At 41.6% G+C, this 16,196-nt stretch overlaps 1 protein-coding gene across 1 annotated transcript in view; it reads right to left on the bottom strand.

Annotated features, from left to right (window-relative positions):
- The window catches only part of FRMD4A (FERM domain containing 4A), a 608,721-nt gene extending 593,328 nt beyond the window's left edge, over positions 1 to 15,393 (bottom strand). Inside the window, exons 1-2 of the mRNA XM_032349452.1 lie at positions 15,317 to 15,393; positions 14,511 to 14,622 (exon numbers count right to left, since the gene is read on the bottom strand). Of these exons, the coding sequence (XP_032205343.1) occupies positions 14,511 to 14,622; positions 15,317 to 15,378 (174 nt within the window). The 5' untranslated portion in view covers positions 15,379 to 15,393. The remainder of the gene's footprint in view (positions 1 to 14,510; positions 14,623 to 15,316) is intronic.
- Between the last annotated feature and the right edge of the window lie 803 nt (positions 15,394 to 16,196).

A 16,196-nucleotide genomic window follows, 5' to 3' on the forward strand; every position in this document is an offset into this window, starting at 1 on the left:
TGTGCCTTCAAGCTCAGGTACTACTTCTTAGATGCCTTTACTCACTCAACAAATCATTGGCACTTACTATGTGCCAGGCACTGAAAGAATCAATGGTGAACAAGATATAGTTCCTGCTCTAAAGGAACTTACAATCCACTTACTGACCTCCTTCATCCTCCAATTCTGGGTTGAGTAGGTTGAGTGCCCTATTCTGTGCTCCAGTTATAGATACTATAGGCTGTTCATGCAGCAACCACACTCCCCTTCTTCCCCCCCACCCCCACCCTTTTATGTAAGCTTCAGCAGTAGATACTTTTATTCCAAGCTTCAGCAGTAGATACTGATACATCAAATCAAGCATGGTGATTCCATGTCTCCCGGCTACTGATTAGTTCAGGATCTCACGCTTAAGCCAATCAGTGCCTGGTTTTCCTCTCAAGAGGGGAGATTACTTGAGTTGGCCCACTTGAAAAGAAAGGAAAAATTCCTGTTCCTATTTTAGGAAAGATATTTCTTTTCTCCCCCAGACTTGAACAAAGAAGCATACTGAGCGGTTCCTGTTGGCAGCCATCTTGTGACAAAGCCCACAGACAAGAGCAGAGCCCAAAGATTTAAGGGGGTTGGAGGTGAGAGTGGGACCAGAGGCATACTCTAGAACTGGCTTCACCTCTGGACTCAATATACAAGCTAAAGAATTTCCCTATTTTAAATCCTGTTTGAGCAGGGAGTCATTACAAATGACTCACCTCCATCTCCCACTTGAATATCTCATCCCTGCCTTTTCCTCCATTCCCACTGGGCCACCATTAGCTCAAGCCCATGTTATTGCTGGCCTGGATGACTTCCATATCTTCTTATACGGGTTCTCCTCAGATCATCCCTTCTTTGAATCGACTCTCTATATTACTTGGATAGTGATATTTCTGCATCCCTATGCTGATCATGTCATTTCCTGCTTCATATCATTAATGTCTATTAGTAAGTTCATGACAAAGTTCAAACTCATTTATTCAGAGTACAGTTTGGGTCTGTCCCTAGCTGGGATTTTGTCCTCCTCTCCTCTATTCTTTTTTATCTTCCCTATTCAAAAATGTTACATAGTTGTTGGAACACGTAAATCTCTCATTTGCATTTGTGTATGTTTTCCCTGTAGCTGGAACTCCCTACCATCATCTACCTATCCACCTCTAATCCGTCAAATCTTACCTGAAACAGCAGTGCCAGGTAGAGATTCTTGCTCTGTGCTCTCACATTCTATAGCACTTTGATGTCTTCTTTGTCATAACATTTATCTCACTGTGTTGGAACTCTTTGTTTATTAAGGCCTTTCCAACTAAACTCTAAACTTCTTGAGAGCAGGGACCAGGTGGTATTTACACATATGTCTACATATCCTCATTATGCTTCCCATAATGTCTCTCTGATTGCAACCTACCATAAGTGACTTTTTAAAAAAGAAGAGAAGGGGATGGGAGGAGAGGAGAGGAGAGGAGGGAAGGGAAGCTTCAAACTGTCCTGCCCTCGGTGTTTCATGCCTTTGGAGTGTGTATTAAAAAGGCTGCTTTGTTCAGTAATTGTGGGGAACGGGGAGGAAACAAATAGTTCCCGATACAGGTAATGTTCGTGTTCCCAACTGTAGCAGCATATGGCATTAGTTGTAATGGCCTAACATAAAGCATTCCCAGACAATATTAATGACCAACTAGGTTAATGACCGAAGACTAAGCCTCAGGCCATGAACGCATTCTCCTTGTCATTAATCCCTGGAAAATGACCTCAGCTGTGTTCATTACAGCTCAATTATGCTCACACTCCTCACGAGGAAAGAAGCATTTCAGCCTAATACCAAGCTATGTCCCTTCTTTTACTTTGACACACGGGCAATAAAGATACAAAACAAATTATGAGTCCAAACACAAGGCATGGAAAGGAAGCAACACTACAGTTTATTAACTCCCAATCATCAGCTGGAACTAAACCAGAGAAACTTTGAGGTCACAGAGAAGGCAGATCTGACCATTCATGATTCACACCTTCTCTGGGTGTTCTTTTTTTTTTTTAAGATTTTATTTATTTATTTATTTGACAGAGAGAGAGAGATCACAAGTAGGCAGAGAGTCAGGGGGAAGCAGGCTCCCCGCTGAGCAGAGAGCCGGATGCAGGGCTCGATCCCAAGACCCTGAGATTATGACCTGAGCTTATTATTATGACCTGGCAGAGGCTTAACCCACTGAGCCACCCAGGCACCCCTCTGGGTGTTCTTTGAAGGCATAACTGAGAAACGCTAAACATGTTACTTTTTAGATGTTTAGAATTTGAATAAAAATTTAAAAACTCAAAGGTAACTTTCTGCCAATAGGCAAAAATATTAAAACTGGGATTCTTCCAATACCAACTTATCATTCAATCAATAGTTATGGAATTCTTCCTCTGAGCAAATTTCCATAGCCAAATTGTGAATAATTCAAAAAGGATAAGACCCTCAAAGTCCATGAAATTAAATTACACAGAATGAACACCCATTGTGGTAGCTTTAAACATATCATAAAATACGTTAGTACCCTTTCACCAACAGGTAGGGTCTAAATCCTCTTCCTTCCAATCTAGCCTTAGTGACTTGTTTGTAACAAAGAAAATGCATCAGAAGCAAATCTGTGTGACTTCTGAGGCTACCTCACAAAAGGTCATACAGCTTTACCCTGGTAGCTCAGATACTTGGTTTTGGGCCCTGAGCTACCATGTAAGCTGTCTAGCTTCCTCAAAGCAGCCATATTGTGAGGAAGCCCAGGTCATGTGGAGTTTTCCTACGTAAGTGCTGTGGTCCAGCTGATTGCAACACCCAGCACCAGCCACATCAGTGCAAATGCCTCCAGGAGATTTCAGACTCCAGCTGTTGTGTCATCCCAGACTTTCACTCTTCTCAGGTGAAGCTCCACACATTATAGAGCAAAGACAAGCCATTCTCACTGCCACCTATTTCAAGTCCTGGCCCACATAACTGGTGAGCCTAACAAAATGGTTGTTTTAAGTCACAGATGCAGAGTAGTTCCTATGCAGCAGTAAGTAGTAAGCAGAAGACACACCCAACAGATAATGGTGCTTGGTAAGAGGTGACATGTGCACATTCCCAGCCCAGTTGTGCCCTACAAGAACATGGGAGGAGGTACAGTTATCTAATGAAATTGCATTTAACCTGCATCTAGTGAAAAATCTCTGAGGCTGCTTCAGTTAGGCCATGTGGTACATTTAATGTGAGGAAAATTAATGCCCAAGTCAAGGTAATACAGACCTGGTACAAACGTGGCCTGTATCACAAGATAATACGAACTCTTTCTGACCATGGCTTTTAGAACACCCCTTGCACAGGTGTAGTCTTCTGTTCTTTTCTCCATACAGTCTTTCTTCAGGATTCCTGGGTTCCTAATCTCATTCTCAGATCTGCCTCTCCAAATCTAATCACTGACCTAAGTGACCATGATCTCCAACTGCCCATCAACCATCTCTGCTAGGAAATCCCATTATTTCTTCAATGCCTTTAACTTGGTGTTCCTACATTAACTGCAGCCCTTTTAACTGCAAATTGTATATCCCACCCTGATGCTGTTCCTGTACCACTCCCTACAGCTCTGAAATCCAACACTCTGTAATCCTGGCTGGCTCCTCCCTGTGCCTGGGCCCCACTAGCAATCTATCCTATGGTCTTGATGATGCTGCCTTCAGAACATCCCTTGAATTCATCCACTTTCCTCTTTTCCCACGGCCACCACAATGCTGCCTCTTCATCTTCCACCTGAGTTAATCCATTTGACCAAACTGAATAGCCATTCTTCCTCCCATATCCCCAATGCACCTTGAGTACCATCACCAGATTAAAATTCCCAACCCCCACACTAGCTAAGTCAGTCCCCATTAAAGAACGCAAAGTCTCGTAAATTCCTATGGCTCCAATCCAGGTACTCATGGGACCATTTGCAATGTCTTCCCTCATTTAGTCCTAACTTGCTCCACCTGAAGTCCTCACTTCCATAATGCAAATCCTCTCCTGCCAAGCCCTCCTTCCCACCCCCACCTCTACCCTCATCTGATCCCCACCACAGCGGTTTATTATTGTTTCCTCCTGAATCTCCCTCATTATGTTGTTCCTTTTCCCAGAAAGATACTCTCTCCCTTTCCTCCCCCACCAAAAATAAATGTACCCTAAACTAAGAATATATCCAAAGGAAATGAAAACAGGATCTCTAAGAGATACATATATATTCTCATATTTATTGCAGCATTACTCACAATATCCAAGACATTGGCTAACCACAACAACCTAGGACATTGACTAACCAAGACAATCTAACTGCCCATTTATGGGGGAATGAATAAACCAGATCTCTCTCTCTTCCTTTCTCTCTCTCTCTCACACACACACTCACACACACACACAATGGAGTATTACTCAGCCACAAGAAAGAAGGAAATTCTGCCACTTGTGATAAAACGGGTGGACATTGGGGACATATTCCTAAGTGAAAAAGTCAGAGAAAGACAAATACTGTATGATATCATTTATATGTGGAATCTTAAAAAATGAAACTTACAGAAAGTAGAATGGCAGTTACTAGGGACCAACAGTGCGGTAAATGGGGAAATATTGGTCAAAGGTACAAACCTGCAGTTAGAAGATGAACAGGTTCTGGGGATCTAATCTAATCTAATCTAATTTGGGTGACTAGAGTTAACGACATACTTGAAAGTTACTGAGAGAGTAAATTTTAGATTTCTTTGCACAAAAAAAGAAATGGTAAATATGTACCTGATGGAGGTGTTAGCTAATGTTAAGGTGGTAATCACACTGCAATATGTCAATGTAACAAATCAATATGCTGTACACCTTCAATTTACCCATAGTATATGTCAATCACATCAGTACAGGTGGAAATCTGCACCTTTCTACTAGCTTAATGTCCTTTTCCTCCACAGACCCTGTCATAACTAGATCTCTAGGTCTCCCTCCCCTATCCCTCCCAGACCACTCCTCTGAATTCCTTTCTACACACTGTTGGTACCATGCCCTATAATGGGGGAGCCCATTTTCTCTCACAAGGTCAGTGTTTCCTTTAGGTACATTTCTTTTGTGATATGTAAGCTCTGGAGTAAGACCCATGTGTCTTAGGATGGTTCTGTGTTAAGCAGCCAGAAGTAATTAAGCAATATTTTAATTTACTGATTGTATTTAATACAGTGCAAGGTGCTGGGATGCAATAAACTCCCACAGGTCCTATGGCTTCTACCTTGACTGGAATGTCCTGCCCACAACTTTCCACCACTATCTCTTTCTTGCCAGTCACCCTTCAGTTTCTTCAGAGAAGGCTCCCTTGATCACCCACTTTAAAGTTGTCACTCAAGCATTGTCTCCCCATCATCACTTAGAATTTGCTCTAGAACAATTACCACTCCCTGATATTTCTGTGTGTTTTTAGTGTACTTACTTTTTTTTTTTTTTTAATTTCTCCCCAGGTAAGTAAAAGGACATCAAAAACCTTGTCTGTCCTGTTCACTTTATTATACCCTTCATGTTAAAATAGTGTCCAGAAGATAGTAGGTGTTCAATAAATATTTGCTGAATGAATGGACAAGAAATACTCTATATTGTTGATGTGCTCACATTCTATTAAGGAAAACAGGTACAAAAGTCAAATGTCATATAGTAGTGTTAGCAATAAGTGAAATGATAGAAAATATAAATATAAGTGATTCCTTCCTTCCTCAGGAAGAAGTGAGGAAGTGGAAAGAGCATTTTCAAAAGTACATAGGCTTGAACCAACATGATGTTTCTGTGGGGCAGGGGCCAACTTGGTCTTTCTTGGGAGCAGGAACAGACCAACACTACGAAGGCACCAATTCTCAGGAGTGGTGGGAGATACAGCAGCGCATGGAGTTAGATAGGGAGGCAGAGGTTGGAGGTGAAGTGACTAATATGTATGTTAAAAAGCTTGATCACTTTGTAGTGTATACAGATATAAAGTTATAATTTTGTACATCTGAAACCCTATATACTACTATATACCAATTTTACCTCAATTAAAAAATAAAAAGCTTGGGGCACCTGGGTGGCACAGTGGGTTAAAGCCTCTGCCTTTGTCTCAGGTCATAATCTCAGGGCTTAGGTCATGATCTCAGGGTCTTGGGATCAAGCCCCGAATCAGGCTCTCTGCTCAGCAGGGAGCCTGCTTCCCTCTCACTCTCTGCCTGCCTCCCTGCTTACTTGTGATCTGTCAAATAAATAAATAAAATCTTTTTAATAAATAAATAAATAAAAAGCTTGAGGTTTATCCCATGTATAATCAAGTACAATCAGGATTTTAGACCTTCATTTTAGAAGAAAATAATAGATCTAATTAGTAGCAAAATCAGAATTTCATTTTATAAATATCACTCTGGAACATATACAGAGGATGGACATAGGGAAAAGAGAACAGAAGCAGAGATCCAGGTGGAAGAGATTGTAAACTTGATCTAGACAGGGAGAGGGGCATGGGCAGGAGGGGCCAGATTACAGAGAAAAGAGGGAGCAGAGACAACAGAACCCGGAGATAACTGGACAAGGTGGATGAGGAAGAAGAAGGAGTCAATGGTGAGTTCTCGGATGATAGGCAAAAAGGTATTACCACCAATGGAAGACATGCAGACCAAGAAGAAGGTCACAATTTCTCCTTGGGGTGAACTGAGTTTGAGGCATCTATGGGACATACAGGAAGATAAACCTGATAAGCATTTGGATTGCTAGTCATGAGAAACCTGGGGGCAAGGCCTGAGCCAAAGACATGATTAGGGAGTCATGAGTGTACAGATGAGAGTTAAAACCATGGGCATACATGACATTGCTTGGGGAGTGGAACTCGATCTACTGCTCAGGAAACGGCTTCTCCAGGTCTGGATTGAGAGACTAGCATTTCAATGTCCAGGATTATAAAAAGCACTCATTAGTAGGAAACATGGGTGGCAGGCCAATGTTACCTTGACATTGGATTTTAGTCTTCTTATACTGTATATATACCATGGTTTTAGTCAAGCATGTTTCCAAGACCTTTGATTATGACCAGGCTAAATACCATATGTTCCATTTGACTTCCTACTTTGGCATAGAATTCAATGAGATACTGTTACCTGCACTAGTAACATATGCTCTCTAAATGACTATTAAACTTTGCAAAGCAGCCAGACAATTAATTTTTAGCAGAGATGCACTAATAGCCACCCAATCATGTATAGCAGCCTGAATGGCATGCATTTTGTATTTGCCAGAGAGAACATATTGTAGCCCATATTTCAGTCATCTTCCCTCAGAGGTTAAGAAAATTTTGTTAGTTAGTCAAGACAGGAATGCAAATTTAAATTTGCTCATGATCGGAACAATTCACCTGATCCTAGGAGCATCTGTTTTTCTAAAACAACTGACGGATTGTTCAAAGTGGTCACTGACTGTTCAGACACCGAGATGCAGAGAGGTTTGGGCAACTTCTCCTTTTAGATTGACTGTGGCTCATTCAGGAATCCAATGAGGTGAGTTTGGGTGGATGGTAGTTTCATATCATGTTAACATAACGTGAACAATTGCTAATACTGACTGCATATTTACTTTGATCCAGGAACAGTGCTAAGTACTTTACCCGCATATCTCATTGAATTATCCCAAATCTTACATGGCAGCTATTATTATGCCACTTTACAAATGGTGAGACATTTTCAATCTAGAATAAACTAGACAATTGGGCTTTTCCATTTGTATTTATTTTGAGGGAAACTGAATCAACGATTTAGGGTTCACTGATGCCTTTACCCACCTGACCAGTTTTATAGGAGCCCTATACTGGTATACAAGATATAAAGACTGCTAATGAGTATCTGTTGTGTTTACCTTGCTAGGATTCATTCCTCCTTGCTCTTTTCCTTCTGGAACTCTTCTATAAAGAGTTCTTTTTCCAATCAAGTACAAGAGCTTTTTTCCTTCTGGAACCTTGCCTTCCCACTCCCTGTTGATTCAGGTGGAGTTATCAGCCAACTGACACTCCTCCTTTCTCCTTACAAATCTAGACATAGAAGCCAACCTGCTGGGTCAGCGAACCCATCTCTGGACCCAGTGACTGGCCAAGAGCAAAACCTATTACCCAACAGTGCCAAACAGATGTTAAGAAATCCCTTTGTAAGGAAAGTCCTGCTCTTTTATCTGGGCCCACTAGCTCCAAGGACAAGTAATCCTGGAGCTGCTGGAAGAAAGAATCTGCTAGAGCCTAAAGACATGGAGAGAGGCAGGGAAACAGGGTCTGAACTCTGTCACCCAAAGTCCTCAGTCCAGCTTCTCCTGGAACCACTTCCATCCCTGGACTCCCCATTTACATCAGTCAATACATTTCCCCTCCATGTTAAGATTGGTGTGAGTTGAAATCTGTCACTTAAAATTAGAAAGACATAAAATGAAATAAAAATATAGTCAGCAAAAAATTATCTAAGAGAGGGAGTATGACTCATTGATTTTAAATTTCACCCTCTGAGACAGATAAATTTGTACATTGCACACTAACTATAAATATTATTAATATCAGGATTTCAGACATATTCATTAGGAAATTTCACTTTAGAAGATAAAAAATTCAGTTTAAGAAGGATTTTACCTACTGACTTAGATATAACAGTTACATAAACATTTTCCAGGGATGTTTTGACAATCAACCAACTTTAAATAAACAATAAAAGTAAATGATACTAAGAACCCATCCTACTATAGACCTGAACATCCAGGACCCCTGTCTGGATCCCACTCTGTTCACAGTGTTTTAGATGGCTATGCTCTGTATTAACACATAATTATTATCCTTTGAATTTCCATAAAGGTGGTCAATTTTCATATGTATGAGCTAACCATTATGGAAACCATTACAATTAGCCAAGTCATCTTGGGCAAGCCATTTACTATTTCTGGATCTCAGCTTGATGTTATAATAGAAAGATATAGTATCTGTCCTGACAGCATGCACAAAAGCACTTTGAAAAATATAAGGATTATTATCATTAATTCAAGAACAAGATTCCCCAAGACAGACTTTAATTTTATCCTATGCTTTTTGCCTTTTGTAATCTGGAGAAAAATCTATGGTTTTAGTAGAAACTCCAAATAGATACCTGTCACAGGTCAAATTTAGAGGAAAATGAGGTTGTAGTTATACAACTAGGACTTTTGTCACACCCTTAGCCTGCTTTTCTGCCCATATAAGACTTTGTCACCTCTAGAACTCTGTCCAAACCAGTCTACTTTCTAACTCCCAACAAAGTCTGGACTCCATCCTAATTCGTTCACTCATCTCACCTCAGATTCATTCTCATCTACCCTTTAACGTGTAACTAAGCTTGAACCAGTTTCCCCACTCTGATAGGGAGTGCACCCCAGGGCTTATTTGGTTACAGATTATGCACTGTCTCATTGCAGTTCTCATGTGATTCTCTGAAGTTGTCCTATAAATTCCTTGTTATAATTTCCATGTCTCTACCTTGTCTTTCCAATTAGTTTTTAAGTTCGCTAAAGCTAGTGACTACCTTGTATTCTTCCTGCACAGAGTACATACTCAGCAAGTATTTGTTGGTTGATTAATAAAGAAAATTTCCAAGTGAGGAAAATATCTGAGGAAAGAAGAATCAATAATAAAATGAAATGAGGGGCACCTGGGTGGCTCAGTGGGTTAAGCCGCTGCCTTCGGCTCAGGTCATGATCTCAGGGTCCTAGGATCGAGTCCCGCATTGGGCTCTCTGCTCAGCGGGGAGCCTACTTCCCTCTCTCTCTCTCTCTCTCTGCCTGCATCTCTGTCTACTTGTGATCTCTCTCTCTCAAATAAATAAATAAAATATTTTTAAAAAATGAAATGAAATGAAACTAGAGAGATAAAGTTTTACAAGAACAGATTATCAACTGGAATCTATTCAAAACAGACCAGAGACCTAGTCTATTCTTAGTCTACTCAAAGGAATCCCAGAAATCGGAAATCAAATTTTTAGAAATGGAAAGAATCTTCAAGATAATTTAATTCACATCCTTCATTCACTGAAAATAATCACCCACTAATTTCTCTGACTTATCAATGGAAATTTTTACATATTTAATTTTGCTATTATAAAACTTGACTCTTGGCAATTTTCTTAGAAACGGAGTCCAAGAGAATGCAACCTTGAGAACACAGGAAGTCTCATAGATAGAAAAAGATTTCTTTTTCTTAGAATCAAACCAGATGTCTTGAGCCAAATGTATGGTATCAACTTCTAATTTAAATTATAACATGGAAAAGAATAAAGATAAATAAGAAAACATCACTACTTACCTAGTGCAGAGTGGCTCAGAAGTAAGACCCCCCGAGGGGCTAAAACCAAAGTGTTAGAAGATCCTGGTGGCCAAGTTCTTGAGCTTTGACATGGTATCAAAGAAAGCCCTGGGTTGAGTATCAGAAACCCTGATTTTGAGACTTTGCCCCATCAATTTCAGTTATGTGACCACTGACAGTTTTTCAGATTCCGATTATCAAAAATTTCTGTCTTAACACCAGGATTGTTGAAGGGATTAAGTGAGATAATATATGTCAAGATAATTTATATGAAAGCATAATTTGCATTATTGCCTGGCTAGCTAAGTTACATTAAAAATATTTTAATCTAGCTGTCTGAGCTTTCAGAATCTAAAAGCCAAACATCCTAATACCACCTCTGTAGCCTCTTGGTTATACATCTCTAAGCTATCATTAGAGAAATGATCAACAAGTCCCTGGCTCTAGCACATTCCAACCCTTAAAGAGTTCCCTAAACTCATGTGATTTCAGCAAAAGACACATAGCCAAGAGCTTCCTGCTCTATAATTAGTCACATCAGGCTGGAAGCTCCCCACAATGTGGTGAACACAACACTGTCTTTTCTTGCTTCCCAAGATTTCTGCAAAGATAGAGGAGGCAGGCTTTTCAATGGCCTGTTAGGTGGTCTTTACCACCAGCACCTGACCTCGCTCTGAATCCACCCTTCCTTGGTTGTTTGAGGACCTCCATCTTGCATGGACACTCCTCTTCCTCCCACCCTGACTCTTCATTGGAAGAATCAGTGAAATCCACCCACCTCAGATGGTCAGCATCTGCTTACAACCCAGGCCCCCTTCCAATGCCCCACAGTCTGCACCAGCTTAGAAAGTTACCTTATGTACTTTCCAAAAGTCACCTGCTCTTGTCCAACAGAATAAATCAGGCTCCCATGGGATAGGACTCCAGACAGCAGAGTGTGAACAAACCCAGATGATCACCTCTTCCAGCAAATAATATCAAACACTTTTTCTGGCATAAAAGCCATACAGATGGGAACAATTCCACCATCTTTTTAAAAATTAATTATTTTTTATTAATATATAATGTATTATTTGCCCCAGGGATACTGGTCTGTTAATCGTCAGGCTTACAAATTTCACAGCACTCACCATAGCACATACCCTCCCCAATGTCCATAACCCAACCACCCTCTCCATACTCCACTCCCCCCAACAACCCTCAGTATGTTTTGTGAGATTAAGAGTCCCTTATGGTTTGTCTCCCTCCCAATTCCTTCTTGTTTCATTTTTTCCTTTTCTACCTCCCAAACCTCCCATCCTGCCTCTCAAATTCTTCATATCAGGGAGATCATATGATAACTATCTTTCTCTGATTGACTTATTTTGCTCAGCGTAATACTAGTTCCATTCATGCCGTTGCAAATGGCAAGATTTCATTTCTTTTGATGGCTGCATAGTATTCCATTGTATACATATCTTAAAAGCAACACTGTCATAGGGTACAAATAAGACATAACGCTGAATAAAGCATTAGAGTTGCCTCTGTTCTAGACATATTCCTGGAGGTCTTATACTATGTTTAACAGAGCTTAAAGGGACTCTACAGATGAGCATGCCCCGCCCCCCAAATAAGCAAGGGCCACAACTAAAGCTCAGTGAAAGGATCACCTAGCTCACTCAGGAACGCCCAGTGAGTGGCAAAGCTGGAAACAGAGCACAGGGATCTCCAATTACAGATCTTGCCACCTGCAAAACCAAATTAATCTTTTCTGCCCTGAATCATTTATAGCTTACACTGAATATAATGTCTGGTTGCCTCCTTATTCAAAACCAAGAGGTGTGGTCAGTTGCTCTCCCCGAGTTCCCTACAGCCCAATGACTCCACAGCATAAAACTGTGGAATGCAATCAAGCCACCTGATAGTCCCCTCTTCCCTAACTGGGTGTTTATGAGCTCTCACTCTGACCCTTATACTATGCTGCTTTCTTCAGTCAGCAGGTACACCATCAATACTGAGACTGACTGGCCAACTGATTAGCTAATAAATAATAATGTTTACACTTCCTTACTGAACTCACAGCCAAAGCAACTCTGCTAAATGGCTTCTTTTCCTCCTTTCTTCCCTGTTGACTTGCTTATACATTTTGAGACTCGTCATGTGATAGGTTGAGAAGCAATTATTTTGAGATTCACTCTTAAAAATGAAAAAGGCAACAAACGTGAAAAACAACACATGGGAAAATTCACCCGAACCAGTCACGGCCCTGAAAACATGCACTGACTACGGTTATACATGGTGCTCCAAGGTTGGCTAATCTAATGGTCCATCATGGTATCGAGAGCTATTTCCCTGGCTTCTGAGAGAGACATACATGCAAACCTTTAATCTGGGCAGGAGGTAAGCACGAGGGATAGATCCAAGGGCAGAGGCTGCTAATACACAGAAAATAAAGTCTGCTGCAGACACCTCCAGGGCAGCACTCAAAATATTTGAGAGTACCAGAAAAAAGAAAGCCTGAGTGTGTGTGTGGCAGGAGCAGCTGGACCAGGATGCTGAGCTGCATTCTGTTTGGGTACTGAGGATTTATCCTTAGTGCTCCTAGTAAAACAAACACATACCTGATTGCTCAGAAGCATGGGGAAGAAATCAGAACAGTAACTTGGAGGCAAAGAGGCCCGGCTCTCCCTAAAGCTAATTTTTATGAACACATTTCTTCTCTATATTAACATAACACAAGACTTGTTTCTATTAAACAATATTAGATAATATGCATACCTGAATAGGGGCATATGTGCCTATTTTTTTTTTTTTTTTTGCAAATGACTCAGACTCCCAGTTTTCTGGAATCTCTTGGTCCTCATAGATACTGCCACTGCATGTCTGCCACAGTCAGAAATGCTAAGATGTTTACCATCCACATACATGACCACAGGTAGACAATGGAAAATAAAGAATCATTAGACAATACAATTATGAGGAAAGGAGAGGAGTCAAGGATAATTTCTCCAGAAAACAACTTCAATTCTTTTGAATACTTATCTCCCAGTAGAATTGGAAGTCAGCAGAAGCCCATGAGATCTCAGTCATTTTAAATGGCTCTGTGGCCTAAGTGACATTTGGGATAACCAAAAACCCTGATATTTACCCCTCTTAATCTGACCTAGCTCCTCACTCCGGAGGCATGTTCCCCACTGGTTCCTCTTCCAAGTGCTCTTAATAAATGCATCAGGCCTCATAAAGCTGCATTTCCCCTTCTCAGTCAGAAAACATGGATCAATATACACAGCAGAAGCACTTATGCTTTGTTCGTAAAATCTCCTGTGCAACTGTTAGAGCATTCACACACCAAGCCTGATGCAGGCTATTTCCGTCAACATTTCCCTGGCCTATGGGCTATCCAGCGAGGAGAGGGGGAGCAATATGACAGTAAAAGCAAACTCTGAACCTAGATCCTAGCAAAAAGTCAGTCAGAGTAAAGCAAGGTGATGCCAGTGTCCCTGTTTGCTTAGATATGCTGAGTGGGGGCCTTCTTAACATGACGGAAATCAGAGAAGTTTAAAGTAGGTCAGTGGTCCACACACTGGCAAGTGCCTGGACAAGGCCTCTGCCAGTGTCTTCCCAGCAATCACAACTGGGAGGTGAGCTCTGCAGTACAAGTGTTAAAAAAAGGCCACAACCTCCTCAGCTGCTTCTACAGGGAAGTCTGAGTAGACACATGGGCACCTAGAAAGACGATCTTATTCCACGATCTTATTCCGATGCTGATGCTCCGTTGGCAAAAAAATTCCACAGTTGCTACGAGAGGTTCAAAAACAAACAAACACCATCACCTCAATTTCAATGTAAAAGGCAGTGGGACAGGATGCTGAGATGCCAGGGGGAGGCGTTGGTGGGAATCTATTTCCAGGGGCTCATAGCACCTGTTTGCAAGCATATCTCTCAAAACAGCATTAAGCAACAAGTTTCTAAAATGGCAAATCTAATGCTTCTTTTCTCTGAGAGTGCTTTGTCATGGCTGATACTCTCACCCAAGGAATCATTTCAAACAAGCCTGCAGGATAAAGCAGAAGGATTTTCCGCATGTCTGCAGCTACTGCAGCAGCCCACTGTGCGGGCAGGCAGGCAAGCAGGCAGGCTGGCGAGGCTGGAGCTGGGCGCTGCCTGGGCCCCACCTCCTCCCGGAGCACTCACCATCAGCAGGCTGAGAGCAGAGTCGGGCACCAGCTGCACGGCCATGGTCTCCGATTCCCATGCACAGTCAGTTCGCCTGGGCCCTGGATGACTGCGAGGCATCCACAAATACCTACAGCAAACAAGCCAGAAATCCAGACTCAGGGTGCAAAAGACTCAAGATGAAGACAGGCCACGTTTCACACGGTGGGGGGTGGTGGAGGGGGTGGTCAGGCGGATGTTGGGAAGAAGGGGTGGGAACAGTGCTTAGGGATAAAAAAAAAAAAAGAATGAAAATAGGAAACTGCAGGTTATTTAAAGGTGAGCCCTCCCTAGCTTCACTAAGCTGCATGAGCACACAAATCACATCTAACACAAATATAAAAACTGGGAACACAGAATTTTTAACTGATACCTTAGCCTAGGCAGCAACTCTTCTTTTTAACTGACAATTAAAATAAAACATTCCCTATTGCAGATAAATCAACCATCCCGAACATCACCACTACCACCCCCACCCCCCACCCCTCATCTCTCAGCAATTCTGCTGCATAAACATGCTGAATGTCACAACCTACCGCTTGCAATCTGGTCAGTGTCTTCTTTTCCTGCAGAAAGGTGTGTCCCTTTTGCAAAATCAAGTATCTGGGAGTGAGAGAGCCGAGCCTGACCAAAAGCATGAGGCAGTCACTGGAGATCAGCAAATGCCCTCATCATAACTGAGTAATAAGTCAGTTATGAAATGACCCCTTCTACCATCCTTAAATCTACTTTTCCTCTCCAAGTGGACTGGCCAGCTTAGTTCCCCGTGGGGCTAACATACTTACAAGGAACATGTAATTACACTGCCTGTTCTGTGAGCGTTCTGATCTCCCAGCCTGTACCACATGTACGCAGCAGACAGGCACCCTCTACCTCGCTCCCTCCCTTCCTCCCGCCCTTCCTCCCTCCCTTCCTTTCCCTCCCATCTCTCCACCAGGCTGCCTGTTAGGAATTTTGAAGGAGCCTCTCTAGCTCAGGGAGGTGCACAAGGCTAATTTGTAGCAAGAGACACTGCTTAAGACAAAAAGGCAAATTAGCCTTGAAAATCATATCATGCAGCATTTTCCTTGGAAGATGTCAATGGCAAAAAAAAGAGAGAGGGAGGCTTGCCCAGTCTTGTTATATAATGAGTGGCTGAAAAGCCTTCTCAGAGTCAAAGATTTAAGAAAATTAAACACTTTTTTTTTTTTTTTTTGATGAGCACCACCCAGCTTCTCTCTTCTTAGGGAGCACAATTATTCAACTACATGTGGCAATTACTAATACTTCTCGTAATAGTTTTCATGTTCTCTTCAGATTTCTTCCTTCACTCACCTGCTGTATTGACTCTAAAAATTCCTTGAAATTAACTGGATAGTGTGAAATGTAAGAACACAAATCACCACTCTAAGTAAGAAACTCGGGGAGGAAATTAATCACCTTTACATGTTCTCACAGACAAGTATAGCTGTTGTCCTTCTATCATTCATATTTTAAAAGCATTTATCTGAATATCACAAAGTAAATGCTCAAAAATAGTACTGAATGAATGAAAAGATTCCCTTCTCATTGTTTATCCTGTGGCCCAATGAAGTTGAACCTTTATTCCAGGTTGTCTGATTGGATTCTAATGCTTTTGACCTCAGGAACCTCTGAGAATCTCCTGCTATCGGGTGCTTGGAGATT

The sequence above is a fragment of the Mustela erminea genome, chromosome 6 (genome assembly GCF_009829155.1).
Source record: "Mustela erminea isolate mMusErm1 chromosome 6, mMusErm1.Pri, whole genome shotgun sequence".
Lineage (NCBI taxonomy): Eukaryota > Metazoa > Chordata > Mammalia > Carnivora > Mustelidae > Mustela > Mustela erminea.